This window comes from Pelobates fuscus, chromosome 6, assembly GCF_036172605.1.
Source record: "Pelobates fuscus isolate aPelFus1 chromosome 6, aPelFus1.pri, whole genome shotgun sequence".
Classification (NCBI taxonomy): Eukaryota; Metazoa; Chordata; class Amphibia; order Anura; family Pelobatidae; genus Pelobates; species Pelobates fuscus.
Genome location: NC_086322.1, coordinates 39,720,695 through 39,739,149, shown reverse-complemented (window position 1 = coordinate 39,739,149; position 18,455 = coordinate 39,720,695). Strand labels below are relative to the sequence as shown.

The following is an 18,455-nucleotide window of genomic DNA, read 5'->3' as shown; positions in this document are numbered from 1 at the left end:
TTTAGGTATTTTCCATTTAATTTATTTTTGACCTTTTTTGGTAAATAGCTAGTATTACTAATATTGGACTAGCTTCAATGTGTGATTTAACACTTAACATACCAGAATACGTAACCTTGATGTGAAATTGACTCCCGGTATTATGAGACACTTACTTCCCAAGCAGTATCTTTTGAGATGCTAAAAAAATAAAAATTACATATATTTCCTAAAGATACAAATGTCTTCTGATAGATCTGAATGGGATTTATTGCAGTCTATATGTAGCATAGATTTTGTCTTGATTAATAAACTAAGCAGATGCTATGACGTACTTGTCTATACAGGTCTTTGTGCCAAGTCCCAATAACATAGGCTGACATCTGTTATATTTTCTCCCGTTAGCAGAAATTGTGACAAATGATTCTCTATACAACACACAGCACATTGTGGTGATCTCAAAATGAGAAAATACACTCTTTTCTAAGGATTTTATCATTGTACCTTAAAATGGCACACACTCGGCCAACGGGCATGTAGTTTGTGATTGAATACAACATGTGGATGGTGGATTCTATTAAGAAAGTGCTTAAAGTTCCTAGGATTTATGCATGTGGCTGGTTTTACAATAGTCAAACTTCCCCATACCATAAATGTGTTAAGAAATTACTTTGACATTTTTTATCTGAGTGAGTAACCTCAAAATGCATGGGCTTAGGGTAAAGTATCATATGGTAAATGTGTTAAGAAATTACTTTGAAGTTATTTATCTGAGTGAGCAACCTCAAAATGCATGGGCTTAGGGTAAAGTATCATATGGTAAATGTGTTAAGAAATTACTTTGAAGTTCTTTATCTGAGTGAGCAACCTCAAAATGCATGGGCTTAGGGTAAAGTATCATTTGGTAAATGTGTTAAGAAATTACTTTGAAGTTCTTTATCTGAGTGAGCATCTTCAAAATGCATGGGCTTAGGGTAAAGTATCATATGGTAAATGTGTTAAGAAATTACTTTGAAGTTCTTTATCTGAGTGAGTAACCTCAAAATGCATGGGCTTAGGGTAAAGTATCATTTGGTAAATGTGTTAAGAAATTACTTTGAAGTTCTTTATCTGAGTGAGCATCTTCAAAATGCATGGGCTTAGGGTAAAGTATCATATGGTAAATGTGTTAAGAAATTACTTTGAAGTTCTTTATCTGAGTGAGTAACCTCAAAATGCATGGGCTTAGGGTAAAGTATCATTTGGTAAATGTGTTAAGAAATTACTTTGAAGTTCTTTATCTGAGTGAGCATCTTCAAAATGCATGGGCTTAGGGTAAAGTATCATATGGTAAATGTGTTAAGAAATTACTTTGAAGTTCTTTATCTGAGTGAGCAACCTCAAAATGCATGGGTTTAGGGTAGGTGGCATTTAAATAACCAGTGGGCATTTGGCTAAGCCACACACACTTTTCTTCTGGGTTTACGAAAAGTTTGTGTTTTGCATGTTAATTAAAACGTCCAGTCCATGTTGTATGACTATAATTGATGCAACTACTCTACATGAACCCATTGCCATTGTGCATGGGACCTTGCTGGTTTCATGGGATACTATAAATATATTATATAATATATTGACAGCAGAGATATTCGACCCTCCGCTGTTTTACAACAAATCAGATCACTTAACATAGGTTGTCTGAGAGTGATATACGTTATTGTCGATTAAAAGCAAGTAGTTCATAAGTTGAGCACTAGCTACAAAATGTCCTTGGTAGCATTTATCAAGGTAGCTTTCTGATATCTCGAAGATACTATATTAACATTTAGAAACTCCCATTATTACATAATGAATCATTTATTGCATTTTTTAAACATTTAAGTTGAAAAAGGTTTATAGATATATCTTTAAATATTACCACTTCCTAATAATAGTATATCTAGAGAGAGAGTATTATTAGGAAGTGGTAGCATGCTGTAATAATTTCTATACACTTTTTTTTTGCAGGTGACAGATCTGCTGCAATATAATTATGCCTGGTACATTTTTCTAGAAATAGCTTAAAAAATGACTATTACGGTATTTATTTATTATTATTTTTTAATTTTTTTTGTTTGGCTAAAAATAACTTTCAAAGTTAGAGTTCAGTTACATGCTATTCATTACTGTAAGAAAAAAGTGGATTAACACAGTCATTTTGAGTTAAACCCTTAGAAGAAAGATGAAAGGTTTTCTTTTGATGTTAAATAAAGGCTTACCTCCACCAATTTGTTGGCATGTTCACGAAAAACCTGGGCATATTCCTTAACCTCTTTTTCATTACCACTCTTCGCCGCTTCAATCAGAACCAGCAGGGGGACATTAGTCTCCAGGAAGGAATCAGAAATATGGTCCATAACTGCCTTACGAAGCTGTGAAACAAGGTTGGAAAATAAGAACATGTTCTTGTAACGGGAATTGTATTTAACATGTAAATCAGATACATTAAGTTATTTAAATGTGTGCTGTTCCCAGTTACAACAATGATCTGTTTATTTTCTCTTTCAGCATTGACTTTTGAATCCTGATTATTCTTCTAGCACAGTATCAGTTGCCACTTAAAAATCAACAGCATATGGGCATGATTAATACATAGTGGTAATCGTACGGAAACTTGATTCATGGAGATTGAGGAAAAGTATCTCAATGGACCTCAGTAAAAATATGTTGTTTAAGGCTTAGTTAAGGCAGTGGGTAGTACTTTGTAGGGTAAGGGAGTTATAATCCACTGCTATGCACATCTGCTCACTCACTGTGATCTTCATGGATGGTAAGTACTACTTTTGAAGTTGACAACAAAATGTGTTTCTAAAGAAATGGATAAAATGTAAGCATTGCTTCCCAGAATATATCATCTCAGGGGTATGTCGGTATTCACTACTACTGGAGACAAAGGGAACTCAGCAGGTCATCTTCTGCTAAAATGTGTACAAAGAGAACCACTTGGCTAAAACAAATCAAAAAATGTTCATAAATAAAACATTTCGATATAGCTCAATAAAGAATATAAGAACTCTGAGAACGGATGAAAACTTAGAGAAACTCAATAGCTTGTTCTTCTGTAAATCTCTGCTGAGGTCTCAAAATAACCTCTGCTCACTTGTGCCATTGCAGAGAAAACATATGAAAAATATCAGACTGGTCCCACCCAGACGGGCAGTCCAGAAACGAATGCCTGCAAGGTCCCTCTGCACGAGAGATACAGCAACCCCAGATGATCATTTCAGCCTTCTTTGGGCCTCATCAGTGAGGTGGAGCCCCTCTAAGCACAGTGAGCTTGGGATCCATATCTGTATTACCCTTTTAACTTGGGGAGAGCCAAGTTAATGCATTGAAGCAAAAAACAAGAATGTGAGAACTCTGAGAACCGACAAAAGCTTAGAGAATCTCAATAGCTTGTTCTTCGGTAAATGCCTGTTTAGGCCTCAAAATATTTTTTGCTCGCTTGGGATATTAAAGAGAGAACATATTCTGAAGCATTTCAGACTAATCGCACCCATAAGGGCAGTCAAGATCCAAAATGTCAGCAAGTACCTTCTGCACGAAAGATAGAGCAACCCAGATAATAGTTTGGCCTTCTTTCTGGCCTCATCAGTGAGGTGTAACTGATACCCCTCTAGGCATAGTGAGCATGGCATCCATGTCTGGATTACCTTTTTAACTTGGGGAGAGCCAAGTAAATGTATTAGAACAAAAACAAAGCAAGGAAAAAAAAAGGTTATTATTATTAATGTTGTTATTTGATAAGGACTTTCTAATACATGTTACCAAATCATTTCGAACATTCTTCATGACCCACACCATAGAATCCATTTTCTGGTCATGCTTCATCAAAGAAGGTCTACACAAAAACTACTAACAGCCAATGTCATTTACTTCCATAATCTTATCCTGAGATGAGCTTAAATAATTACTGGTATGATAAAAGTTTTTTTCAGGATGCTAATTTAACTACACAAGAATACCTATAGAAAGCCTTAACATTTTAGTGATCATATTCCAGAGTAGAATGTCCCACTCTTTTAGAATGTGCAGAGCTATATATAGATTTCAGTTAATAGTAAGCTAGCCAATTAATTTCACATAACATCTTTAGAAATGAGACTGGGATTTTGGCAACAAAAGACTGTAAGGGGTTAAGGAGGAATACAGAGAGCTGAAGTTACTATAAATAGTATCTTAACTAAAGCATCAACTTAGGTCGAAACATACAAGCCCATTAAAAAAGGCATTCAAAAAACGGATCACATACTTGAAACTTGATAACTCAAAAGGTGTTCTTTTTAATACATGCATTTACCAAGATTGCCAGTACACATTTGTATTAATGAGCAAGATTAAGCCTAACCGTGGCTTTCAGCGATAGAATTAGCAAACACATCCAAAATGTATTCTTAATGAGAAACTACAAACCTTTGAAGATTAAGCACCTGTTCTACTTCGAGAAACAGATGCTTGGGGGGAAAATATTACTAAGAATGATGGTATAAATTTCCTCACTTCCCTAAACATAAACAAAAATCAATGTCAAACTTTTCTAGAGTTTGTTCCAAGAACCGAAATGTAATTGAACTCCTAAACAAAGCTTTCTCAGTGAATGAAGGTTCTTTCTCAATCAATCCAAAAACAGAGCCTAAGGTGCTCGTACTTTCTGTAAACTTAGCTTCTAAAAACAGAGAAAATATTCCTGATCTAGTCAAACAGTATTGGAAACTGGTAAGTGGCCAATCTGAATTGTATTTAGGTTTGATTTAAAGTAAACCAAGGAAAGCAAACAGTTCTTTCTTCAAAACAGCACTTATTTCGCAACTATATAGCAAATGGGAAACGCATGAAAGGTTTTGGAAAGAATGTTAGATCTTGGAGATCATTTAGCTACAGTACTAAAACAAACACTGATAAGGGTATATTCACTAAGCATTTAACTGCCTATATGGGGTCTGCTCAATAAAAATTAACTTGGGCTGGTGTAGCTGGATAGACAGACAGACAGACAGACAGACAGACAGACAGACAGACAGATAGATAGATAGATAGATAGATAGATAGATAGATAGATAGATAGACAGGTAGATAGATAGACAGACAGGTAGATAGATAGATAGATAGATTGATAGGTAGATAGGTAGATAGACAGACAGACAGACAGGTAGATAGATAGACAGACAGACAGACAGACAGACAGACAGGTAGATAGATAGATAGATAGATAGATAGATAGATAGATAGATAGATAGTCAGACAGGCAAAACATTTTATAGAGTTATTTTTCCATTTCTGATTTTGCAATAATATGTTCACAATGATAATATACAACAAAAATGTAAATGCATTAGTTTACTTTCTGGGTATTTAAAAAAAAAAAAAAAAAAGGAAATTTCCATAATTGCAGCCGATTTCATTGCCCAATTACCATTTGCTTCTCATAATGATTTTGAATTGGAAACCCAACAGTTACTGGGAGAGAACAAAAGCTAAACTACATGGCTTGGCCCAATTTTGCACAATCCACAGCGGGTTTATCGATTATGGAAGCTTCTCCTGGTTTCTCAGCTCTCTCGATGACGAATGTGTTGCGTCTATGACCTGCTTATCACAAGCACGAATGTTACAGTAATTATCATCCAATACATCGCTTGAAATTGGCAATGGCTTCATATAAAAAAATGTAACATTTAAGTTCACTGTTCTACATACATTTTATAAACCGAGTCTAAATTGAATGTCCTGACATTTAACAGTGAGAAGCACACAAGACGATGGCTTTATTCTTCAGCATAAACAGATACCTGACGAGAGCATATTAATTGCTCTGCACACTGCATTTAAACAGATTAGTTCAGCACTGCTGCCAAGCTATTTATCTAGTTATGGTTATTCATAAATGGAAATAACTGATAGAAAGTGTGAATTCATTTTTGATTTTTTTTTCTTGTTTGTTTTGCTGTTGATGCTTTCAGGAAGGATGGGCAGGGAAAGAATTTTCAAATATAGAGCCATAAGTACTTCTACATCAAATTTTAGGGGGAAAACAGGGGAAAGTGTGCTCCTGTAGACTAACTAACTTCCTGGACTTAAAACTATCCCATGTTTCAACATCCTCTGACACTGTGTGGCACCTATTTTGCAGTGAAATGCACTGTGCACGTACAAATGGTAAAGTTGGGTGATTTCACAGTCCAGGAAAGCTATACGTTTTTGTTCCTGCTAATATGGCCATAGTGATTTGTTTTTTTTAGGATGCTAATTTATCCGTATTTGTAATAACGTATGTGATGAATCTGGACAAAGCTACAGTTAGAAACCACACATTTTTTTTTTAAATAAAGGAAGCCTTAGGTTGATTAAATCATTAAAAAAAAAAAATAAAAAAATATATATATATATATATATATATATATATGTTTTGATTTGTTTTGAGGTCTTTTATATTGTTGTACTAATGGTCACATCCAAATCTCCATAATACAGTGCAAAAGTTAATAACTTTGACACAGAGAGCAATAACCTGGCAAATATAACAATGTTAGACACCCAATTTTTGTATGAGAAACTACCAGGTCACAAAGGAAAAGGAAAGAATAGGATAATTAAAAGGAATGGGAAGGGGAAGGAAAGGGAATAGGAAATGGGCGGGGAAGGGGGAAAAGGGAATGTGAAAGGTGGAGGAAAAGTGAAATGGAAAGGGGAAGGGAAAGGAAAGGGGAAGAGAGGGAAGAAAAGGGGAAGGCAAGGGAGGAGAAAGAAGGGGAGAGGAGGGAAGAGGTGGGGTGAGGAGAGGAGGTGAGGAGAAGGGGAAGAGAAGAGAAGGGAAGGCAAGGGAAGGGAAGTGAAAGGAAGGGAAGGGAAGCAAAAGGAAGGAAAGGGAAAGGGAAGGGAGGTAGGAACACTTAGGGTATTGAAAAACTGTTATCATTTATGAATTGATGTAGTAGGATATGCTTCTACCAGTGCTGCTGCTGTTTGCCTCTCATCATTTTATCCTACATAGACTAGAGTGGCCAGTAGCACACAGAGTATGAGAATGTCACCAGAACCTTCTTCAGGCAAAGGAATACATAGTCTTTAATAATGTGGTTAACAGAATGGGCTTGCCTCAAGTGTATTAATGAGGAGATAGCGTCCACAGATTCAGAAAATACAAACTTCTGTATATATAGAGTATGCAAAGGAAAGCTGTTATTAGTGGCTGATGTGGATGCATGCTGACATTCCTGCATTTATTGTACAGTAAAATGTAAATTTAATCTCAAGGATAACCTGCATTTATAAACAGATGTGTGAAGTAGGCTATTGTCATGCAGTGATTTATGTATACAGAAATAGCCTAACACGGACATCATGCAGATGTAAAGTGCTGGGTCATTCTAATAATACTGTTTTACTAAGCAACCTCGGAATATATAACGTGCCCATTTTATGGCCATTTTAGTCTTTTTATTTTGAGTCTTAATAGGCTATAAAAAAATTCGGCATACTTATTAAAATAATATAGGCCTAGCGTTTTCAAATGTATTCTCTAACATATATCATATCTAAAAGCATAGACTTAATTATGATAAAATGTCCTTTGGGTATATAAAAATGCATTGATATTTACCCCTACGCAGTTATTATTAATTGTGTTTTTGCCCATAAGTCCCTACAAGCTCTACATAAGGATATTTCACAATTCAAATATTTTATTGCTGGACTGGTTGTAATACGCTTTCATTATAAGGACAGCAAATCCTGGGTCTGGTTAATCAAGGTCCATGACAGTACTGTTCATGATAGGATGTTTGCTAGATTACTATCATGGTAAAAAGTATGTAGGAACAAAACAAGAATAGGATAAAAATGGTCTTAAAGGTGATGTGCTCAGCTACAAGATTGTAACAAAGTACATTTAAAAAAGTTAATAATTAGTTTCTATTGTAGTCAAAATAAATGTCTGTTGATGTGTAAGAACTAGAAAATGGAACACTATAAACTAAGGAACACTTAAATGTATTCTTAACAGAGTGTTATAACGACGACGCGGTGACGTAACCACGCAGGTTACGCAGTGAAGCAAAGTGGGCGGAGTTACGCGAGTACCCGGAAGACTCCAAAGCCGACGCTTTGAATAACTGGTAACCGGAGACCACAGTGGGACTACCTATCCGTGGAGGATCTGTGGGAGCCGGCTACATTATTGATCAAGCTCGTGCATGAGTACCACAAAGCGTTTGTGAGTTTATCTTGTAAAAGGCTACTTTTATTTTTTCTGTTATTATTGTTATGTCTATGACTCTGGTCTTTCAATGTGGATAGGAGTGGCATATGTTTAGTGTGTAATAATAAATGTGTCAAATTTTTGCTGTGCTTCACTATTACATGCTTTCTATTTTTTATATATATCTGAGTTGAAGCAATCTCAAGATCATTCTGAGATCCTGGAACCTGTTTAGCGCTCCACCTACATAAGTATACTGTTTACTGTGAATTTTATTTGTGTGTGGTTTGGGTACACTGGTGTGTAGCAGCTTGTCTATGTTTCTACCCTTTGTATAAGGGATATATTAATCTAAGGTGGTGGGGAGGATTTTTTTTCACATTTTGCTCTCCCGCCTATTTCTATTTTTTATTTTGAGTTAGCGTTTTTATATCATTCATATTATCTAGAGTGTTATATTGGTTGAATTGATCAATGCATCTCTACTGGAAATATGTAATATCTTGACGCTAAACATGAAGATGCTCAACATCAGTCCTGCGATTATTCAGGAAGCCCCTCTAGTGGTGGCCACTAGAGGTGGCATTAAGCGAAAGAATAGGCAATGTCCTCAGAAAAAGCAGTGTTTAGACTGTTGATAATGCAGGGACAGTCTATGTGCGCAGAATTACTACAAATATCTGTAGTGGTTCTGTTGCTTACTGTCCCTTTAAATCATAAAATGCATTAAGCTTAAACCGAGATGCTACCTGCGGACATATATTCAACAGTGTGATGTTCCTCAATACTGTCCATTACAGGACAGTTTATTATTTGTTAGGTTATCTTAGAATGGTTTGTCACTGATTTTTATTCTGTTTTTTTTTTAATAGGTATGTTTATCACAGAATTGTTTGTTGTGGGAGGGTTTTTCACGGATTGGTTTATCATTGGACTGCTCTTTACTGGACTGCTCATCATTGGACAACTCTTCCCAGGACTATATAATCAGTGGACTGCTCTTCCTGGGACTAATTATGAGTGCACCTGGAGCATCATGATCAGGGCCGCCATCAGAAATTTTGGGGCCCCTGACAAAGCACAAGGTCTGGGCCCCCCTCCTCTTCCCCCCCCCCCCCCCCCCGGGCCCGCCCATGCCCTACCTAGTCCGCTGACAATGATGCAGGACTGAATGTGGTGTGTATAGTGGAAGTGAATTAGAAAGTGTGTAATGGATGTAGTGTTTGTGTATATTAGATACTGTTTGTGCAGTGAATGCAGAGTGTGTGTTTGTGTAGCGGATGCATTGTGTATAGTGAACGCAGAGTGTGTTTGAGTAGTGGATGTAGTGTGTGTACAGTGATGTAGTGTGTGTTTGTGTAGTGGATGTAGTGTTTGTGTGTACTAGATGAAATGTGTTTAGTGGATGCAGTATCTGTAGTGGATGTACTGTGTGTATTAGATGCAGTGTCTGTGTATAGTGAATGCAGAGTGTTTCAATTTGTGGTGGGTGTAGTGTGTGTACTGTGAATACAGGATGTTTGTGTAGTGCATGCTGTGTGTACAGTTAATGCAGAGTGTGTGTTATTGTAGTGAATGCAGAGTGTGTGTCAGGGTAGTCAATGCAGAGTGTGTGTTAGTGTAATGAATGCAGAGTGTGTTAGTGTGTAGTGAATGCAGAGTGTGTGTTAGTGTAGTGAATGCAGAGTGTGTGTTGTGTTAGTGTATGCAGTGTGTATGTTAGTGTATGCAGTGGGTGTATTGTATTGGTGTATGCAGTGTGTGTGTTGTGTTAGTGTATACAGTGTGTGTGTTGTGTTAGTGTATGCAGTGTGGGTATTGTATTGGTATATGCAGTGTGTGTGTTGTGTTAGTGTATGTAGTGTGTGTATTCTATTGGTGTATGCAGAGTGTGTTGTGTTAGTGTATGCAAAGTGTGTGTTGTGTTAGTGTATGCAGTGTGTGTGTGTGTGTTGTGTTAGTGTTTGTAGTGTGTGTTGTGTTAGTGTATGCAGTGTGTGTGTGTGTTGTGTAAGTGTATGCAGTGTGTGTATTATATTGGTGTATGCAGTGTGTGTGTGTTGTGTTAGTGTGTGCAGTGTGTGTATTGTATTGGTGTATGCAGTGTGTGTGTTGTGTTAGTGTATGCAGTGTGTGTATTGTATTTGTGTATGCAGTGTGTGTGTTGTGTTAGTGCACGTAGCGTGTGTATTGTATTGGTGTATGCAGTGTGTGTGTTGTGTTAGAGTATGCAGTGTGTGTTATGTATTGGTGTATGCAGTGTGTGTGTTTTGTTGGTGTATGCAGTGTGTGTATTGTATTGGTGTATGCAGTGTGTGTGTTGTGTTAGTGTATGCACTGTGTGTATTGTATTGGTGTATGCAGTGTGCGTGTTGTGTTAGTGTATGCAGTGCGTGTGTTGTGTTAGTGTATGCAGGGTGTGTGTTGTGTTAGTGTATGCAGAGTGTGTGTTGTATTAGTGAATGCAGTGTGTGTGTTGTGTTAGTGTATGCAGTGTGTGTGTAAATGTGCAATTTGGGGGGGGGAGGAAGGCGAGACCCGTGGACCCATGGCAACGCTCAGAAGGCTGTGGGTCTCGCGAGATATATTAGAAGAGAAGAGTAGAGGCTGTGTGCTGGGCCCCCTCTGCGGTAACAGGGAGCCGGGGGCCCGCGGCTGCACACATAAATAGCGATATTCGCTATCTATGTGTGCAGAAAGGGAAAGTGGGGCCCGGGACTGCCAGAGCCGTTATGGTTGTCACCCCCTGATGGCGGCCCTGATCATGATAATGTTACCTAAACACTGAAATACTACAGAATTACGTAGCACTGTCCACTCCACCAAAAACGTCAATAGCTGGGGATGTATGATTGAGGAACTGTCACTTTCATATTGAGGAACTATCACATTAACTCTGCGCATTCAAAGTGTCCATGGAAAGCATTTCTCATAAACATGGAGTCAGAAACAAAGTCAAAGTCAATACCAAAATAATATACAATAGCTCAAGGAACACACTAAAGGGTACTGGGACAGAAACCACAATAGGGCACACTGTACAGGACTATGGAGGTTTAAATAACCTAACAGTAACGTATGATTGGTCTACGTCATGACTGTGCCACTACAACCTGCATGCATGAGGATGCCGGAATGACTCGGACCAATAGGATTCAGAAACTACTTGGGGCTCCCATTGCATGTGGCCTGCTCAGAAAGCACAATGATCAAGCCGCATGCGGCTTATGTGGGTGCAGGAGTGCGTGGAGGACACCGTTCAGCTTATGGCACATGTAAGTACAACTATAATAAGTAGCAGAGGGCATAACTAACTCTTCTACCTAACCTGTGATGACTGGTCACCCAACTAATGGCACTGCTCGCTTTTTCATTGTTTCATAGGGTTTATTTTAACAAAAACTAAATATTTGATTTCATAGAACCCAGTACTACTGACTGTGAGATCTAGACATTCTGAATTATTGACAGAGCTGAATGAAATGAGTATATGAACATTATGAAAGAGAATTTCTCCCTGTAAGATTAACTATACTCAATAAACTACAATGCCATCTGCTTTATCATGCTCTTTAACACAATGTACCATTAACAGAAAACCCTATTTTGGAGACAAATAGGTGCTAGATGGAGAACATCGGTTGCACTGACATATACACTTATCACAAAAAAGGATGACATGTAACAAGCAGGTGAAGCAGAAGCTTTAGAAATGCTTTGAGCAATGTGCCCTTGCAGTATGAGAAGTAGATGGATTGGTTTGGCTCAAGAAAAGCAGAGAATCACAATGTCTGAAAAATAAAATGCATTCCTTTAGATTTTATGATTTTATATGTGCTTCGAAGGATGGATGAATGGAGACACAGATAGGCAGACAGACAAAAATATGTTAATATTTAAGAAACACTATAGTGTTAGGAATACAAAACTTTGCCCATAGCAAAATTCCCGCCCTTCGCCACCAGTGTTGAAATGGCTAAAAACCCTTTTTGACACTTACCTTATTCCAGCACCAACATCCTTTGGCGCAAACTCTGTCCCTCCAACATCAGAACGATTGGGGAACCTAATGCGCACACGAGGTGAGCAGTGCGAGCACTTTAGGCTTACCCCATATGAGGATTTTGAAGACGAGGGACATCAACATGCAAAGCAGGACGAAGTCCAGTGTTAAACTTTGAGAAAAGAGCTTTGTGGCTGTTTACATTGCAGGGTTACAGGTACAGGGATCCTGTATCCAGATCCATTCAATGAGATTACGTGGTTTGGATGCCTAAAGTTTCCCTTTAGCATGGACATGCATAGTTAAACGAGTAACTTAATTTTGTAAATGTCAGACTCAAAAATGTGAGCGTGCCTAGGAATCCACAGAACATCAGAATAGGACCTTGGCACTCTTCATTTGCTTCCAATAGACATACAGATAGATTATTTGAGAGTATGAGAAGGAGCCTAGGTTTACCACATAATATAATTATAGAAATATAAACAATTAATGTATTGATTTGCATCAAAATAGGTTATAAAACAATTCATTACATCTAATAATACAGTAACAACAGCACACTAATTAAGAAGAAAAATACTGTATGCTCAATTGTTATTTGTTTTGTTTTTCTGAATTCCTCAATCGTTTACATGATTAATGCTAACTAAGTTTAAAGATTTTTAAATTGTTTTTATATAATTACTTTTCTAAGTGCTGTAATTAAAATAACAATGTGTCTATCTGTTTCTCAAAGTATTACAAGGTGTCTACATTATTTTTAGCAATGCTAGTTTTTAAGTTCAGAAACACTTGCCTGGTGCCAAGTTTTAAGTTTTACTTGCTCATTCTCTCCTACTTAAGTGACTTCATCCATCTTCTGAAAAAAATGGTGATTGGAGCCGCACTCAATCCCAGCAGCCAAGCTTGACAAAGACCTCTTAGCATGTCAAAACGTTTCTGTTCCTTTTTTTCTATTAAAACTGCTTGCAGCTTTAACACGTGGAGTGCCTGGACAATTTGTTGCACTGCTTCATCCATCTTCTGGTCATCATACCTCTCCCCAAAATAATCTCACAACTTAGTTTATCTTTCTTGATGTTAAGTCCCATCTGAGACTTCACTTGGACTCAAAGTCTGCCAATAATCTAATTTAAACTCTGACTAAAATGGGCACCATAACCACTATAGTTGGCTGTAGTCGTTATAGTGCTTAGAATGTCCTATTAAATAAGAATGCAGCATCTGATTCTAAAGAACTTGGAAACGTAACAAGAACTTCTTATTTCTGCTGTCCTTTGACAACGATATAAAACTGAAAGTGATTCCATGCAGTTTCCACGACTCCACCATCCCCAGAAAGTTTTCAAAAGGTTTCCTTGAGTTTCATCTCTACCGTATTTTGTTTTTTAAAACATCCCCTTTAACCCCTTAACCCCTTAAGACCGCAGCCAAATGTACAAGTTGTGAACCAAAAAAAATGTAAACAAACCACAGATTTTGACTATATGTCTGTTCAACAATAATTTACCTCTTTCATATTAAATGCACCCACACTTATTATATATCATTTTGTTCAGGGGAAACAGGGCTTTCATTTAACATCAAATATTTAGGTATGGAACATAACGTAATATGAATAAAATATAAAAAGAATGAGAGAAAATATGATTTTTTAAAAATTTTCTTAGTTCTATGTGACATTCTAACTGTGAATGTCATAATACTGTTTGCTTTTACTGCAATAAAATACACATATTTGTATTCAGCGATGTCTCACGTGTAAAACAGTACCCCCTATGTACAGGTTTTATGGTGTTTTGGGAAGTTACAGGGTCAAATATAGCATGTTACACTTTTCAGTTTTTTCACATTGAAATTTGCCAGTTTGGTTACGTTGCCTTTGAGACTGTATGGTAGCCCAGGAATGAGAATTACCTCCATGATGGCATACCATTTGCAAAAGTAGACAACCCAAGGTATTGCAAATGGGGTATGTCCAGTCTTTTTTAGTAGCCACTTGGTCACAAACACTAGCCAAAGTTAACGTTAATATTTGTTCGTGTGTGAAAAATGCAAAAAACTAATTTGAAAGCCAATATTGGCCAGTGTTTGTGACTAAGTGGCTACTAAAAAAGACTGAACATACCCCATTTGCAATACCTTGGGTTGTCTACTTTTGCAAATGGTATGCCATTATGGAGGTAATTCTTATTTCTGGGCTACTATACGGTCTCAAAGCCAACGTAACCAAACTGGCAAATTTCAATGTGAAAAAACTGAAACGCAAGCCTTATATTTGACTCTGTAACTTTTGAAAACACCATAAAACCTGTACATGAGGGGTACTGTTATACTCAGGAGACTTTGCTGAACACAAATATTTGTGTTTCAAAACAGTAAAAAGTATGACAGCAAAAATATCGTCAGTGTAAGTGCCGTTTGTGTGCGAAAAAGGCAATAAATTTCACTTTCCCTGACGATATCATTGTTGTAATAAATTTTACGGTTTTGAAACACAAATATTTGTATTCAGCGATGTCTCCCGAGTAAAACAGTACCCCCCATGTACAGGTTTTATAGTGTCTTGGAAAGTTATAGGGTTAAATATAGTGCTAGCAAATTAAATTCCCTATACTTTCGGCCTGGGTTGTTAGAAAGGTCCCGCTAATTGTAATTAATTAGGATACCTAATTATGTAAAATTATTACATAAATATATATGTAAAATTATTATATATACACGTGTGTGTGTGTATATATATATATATGTATATATATGTATATAATTTTTTTACTATTATTTTTATTTATATATAGGTATACATATAGTGATGTATACGTATATACTTGGGTATATACATATATATTATTTCGTTCTACGTGTATTTTGATATATATATATATATATATATATATATATATATATATATATATATATATATATATTATCAAAATACAGTTAGAATGAAATTACACACATATATATTTTTAATTATTTATTTTTTTATTTTAATTTTTTTTACGTATTTACATATTTTTTTATTATAATATATATATATATATATATATATATATATAATTATAATTATGTATATATTTAATCAATATCCTTCTACGTGTATTTTGATATTAATATATATATATAATTATATATATATAAATATTAAAATACACTTAGTGTATGTATAAATGTGTGCGTATATATATATATATTATATATAGATCATATATATAATATATATATAAATGATGTAAGTGTATTTTATTTTTAACTTTAATTTTTTTTTTTTTTACATTAAGGGGTTAATAGGGGAGGAGAGGGGCAGAGACAGTGTCAGCCAGTGATTTTACATCACTGGCTGACACACAGGATCAGTGATCACAGTGACAGGCTGTCACTGTGATCACCTCCTGCAGATCACGGTAATTGGCCACAGGGGGAGTGCCTGGGTGGCCAGGCATGCCCCCCACCGCGATCTGCAGGGGGATCCTGCCTGCAGTTACTATGGGTCAGCCAATAGGCTGACACATAGTAACTCTGATCGCAGTGACAGGCTGTCACTGCGATCAGATCGCAGGGAGAGGCTGTCTCTGCATTCAGATTGCAGAGACAGCCTCTCCCTGCGATCAGACTCTGCAGATCGCGGTCACTGACCGCAGGGGGACTGCCTGGGGGGCCAGGCATGTCCCCTGACGGCGATCTGCTGCAGAGAATTCCGCCGGCTCCATGTGTCAGCCGATTTTAAAATCGGCTGACACATGGTAAATACCGATCGCAGTGACAGCCTGTCACTGCGATCGGAAGCTGCAGACCGCGGTCCCCAGGCACAGGGGGGCTGCCTGGGGGGCCAGGCATGCCCCCCGACCGCGATCTGCAGCGGCCATGTTCCGCCGGCCACGTGGGGGGTAAGACCGCCCAGGACGTACCATGCCGTCCTGCGGCGTTTTGAGCCGCCCAAATAAGGACGGCATGGTACGTCCTGCGGTCTTAAGGGGTTAATGACCGGACTGTTTTTGCGATGTTGTACATTTGCGACCAGGCATCTTTTTGCACTTTTGTGGTGTTTGTATTTAGCTGTACTTTTCTGCTCTCTCATTTACTGTTCCCATACAAATTATATATTGTTTTTTTTCAGGACAAAAGGGGCTTTCTTTACATACCATTATTTATATAATCTCATGTAATTTAATTTAAAAAAAATAAAAAAATATGATGAAAAATTGAAAAAAATACATGTTTTTTGATTTTTATGTGAAAAATCTTTTACTCATCTACAAAAGCGAATAAGAAAACTGCTAAATAGATTCAAAATTTTGTCCTGAGTTTAAAAATACCCAGTGTTTACATGCTTTTTGCTTTTTATTTTTTGCAAGTTATAGGGCTATAAGTACAAGTAGGATATTGCGGTTTCAAAACATAAATTTTTAAAATGTATCAATAGTGACATTGTAACACTATTATCTGTCATAAATTGCTAAATAACACCCCAAATGTACATATTTTTTTAAAGTAGACAAACCAGGGTATTCAATATGGGGTATGTCCCGACTTTTTTAGTAGCCACTTAGTCGCAAACACTGGCCAAAGTTAGCGTTCATATTTGTTTGTGTGTGAAAAAAGTAAAAAACTAAATTGAACGCTAATTTTGGCCAGTGTTTGTGACTAAGTGGTTACTAAAAAAGACTGGACATACCCCATTTGCAATACCTTGGGTTATCTTCTTTTGCAAATGGTATGCCATCATGGGGGTAATTCTCATTCCTGGGCTACCATACGCTCTCAAAGGCAACGTAACCAACCTGGCCATTTTCAATGTAAAAATATTTGACCCATATATTTGACCCTGTAACTTTCACAAATGCTATAAAACTTGTACATGGAGGGTACTGTTATACTCAGGAGACTTTGCTGAACACAAATATTAGTGTTTCAAAACTGGAAAATGTATCACAACAATTATATCATCAGTAAAAGTGCTGTTTGTGTGTGAAAAATGCAAAAAAAAAGTAACTTTTACTGACAATATCATCGCTGAGATATGTTTTACTGTTTTGAATCACTAATATTTGTGTTCAGCAAAGTCTCCCGAGTAAAACAGTACCCCCCCATGAACAGGTTTTAGGGTGTCATAGAACGTTACAGGGTAAAATACAGTGCTAGCAAATTAAATTCTCTGGACTTTCGACCTGGGTTTGCAGGCAGGTCCCTCAAATTGCAATCAATAAAATTACTTAATTATGTAAACATATTACATAAATACACACGTATAATTTAAATATATATGCATATTTATATATTTGAAGTCAACGTGTATATTTATATAATTATTTATGTAATTTTGTATATGGACATATGTATAGTTTGCATTCTTTTTATTTATTTATATATACATAGATATTTATATACAATTTCATTCTAAGTGTATTTTGATATAAATATAAATATATTAATATCAAAATACAGTTAGAATAACATTTCATATAGATATAAATTTTTTAAAAAAAAATTATTATTATTTTTACATTTTTTTATTTAATTTAAATTACTTATTATTTGTATTTTATAATAATATATATATACAATATATATAGTTATTATATATATTATATATATATATACACACGTGTGTAATTTAATTAAAAGTGTATTTTTATATTAATATATGTACATATTAATATAAAAAATACACTTAGCATGACATTATATATATGATATATAGACATATTATATAGATATAATATATGTCTATATATCATATATATACATACATATATAATTATTCTTTTTTATTAACATTAACTTTATTTTTTTTAATGATTTTACACTAGCAGGGAGACTGCCTGTCAGCACAGACAGTCCCCCTGCAGGCAGACACTAGGACACCTATTGTGACCATGTGATCGCTCTGTTGAGCGATCACATGGCCACAGGGGTCCTAATCTGCCATGGGGAGACTGTCTGGGCTTCAGACAGTCTCCCCTCACCGGGAGCAGCGCCGATCGCCGCCGGGGGAACGACAGCGATCGGGTAAGTAACTAAGACCGTTAGGACGGTTCAGGACCGTCAGCGGTCGGCAATGCAAAAATGCCAATGACGGTCCTGAACCGTCCTCAGTCCTTAAGGGGTTAAGGCTATAATTTGTGTTTTGTGGTTTATAATAATAGAATTCAAATCGGGATCCCTAGTTTCGACAGCAGATGAGATTTATAGCGTTTTCCGGGAATACTTTTCCAGACTTTATAGACAAATTATGTATGGGAATGGGGGGGGATC

The 18,455-nt window shown here is 36.5% G+C and overlaps 1 protein-coding gene across 4 annotated transcripts in view; it reads right to left on the bottom strand.

The window, feature by feature from the left end:
• CTNNA2 (catenin alpha 2) overlaps positions 1-18,455 on the bottom strand; it is a 1,421,691-nt gene that overhangs the window by 335,373 nt on the left and 1,067,863 nt on the right. For all 4 annotated transcript variants that reach the window (XM_063457611.1, XM_063457613.1, XM_063457612.1 and 1 more), the window contains exon 9: positions 2,217-2,369. In XM_063457611.1, coding sequence (XP_063313681.1) covers positions 2,217-2,369 — 153 coding nt within the window. The remainder of the gene's footprint in view (positions 1-2,216; positions 2,370-18,455) is intronic.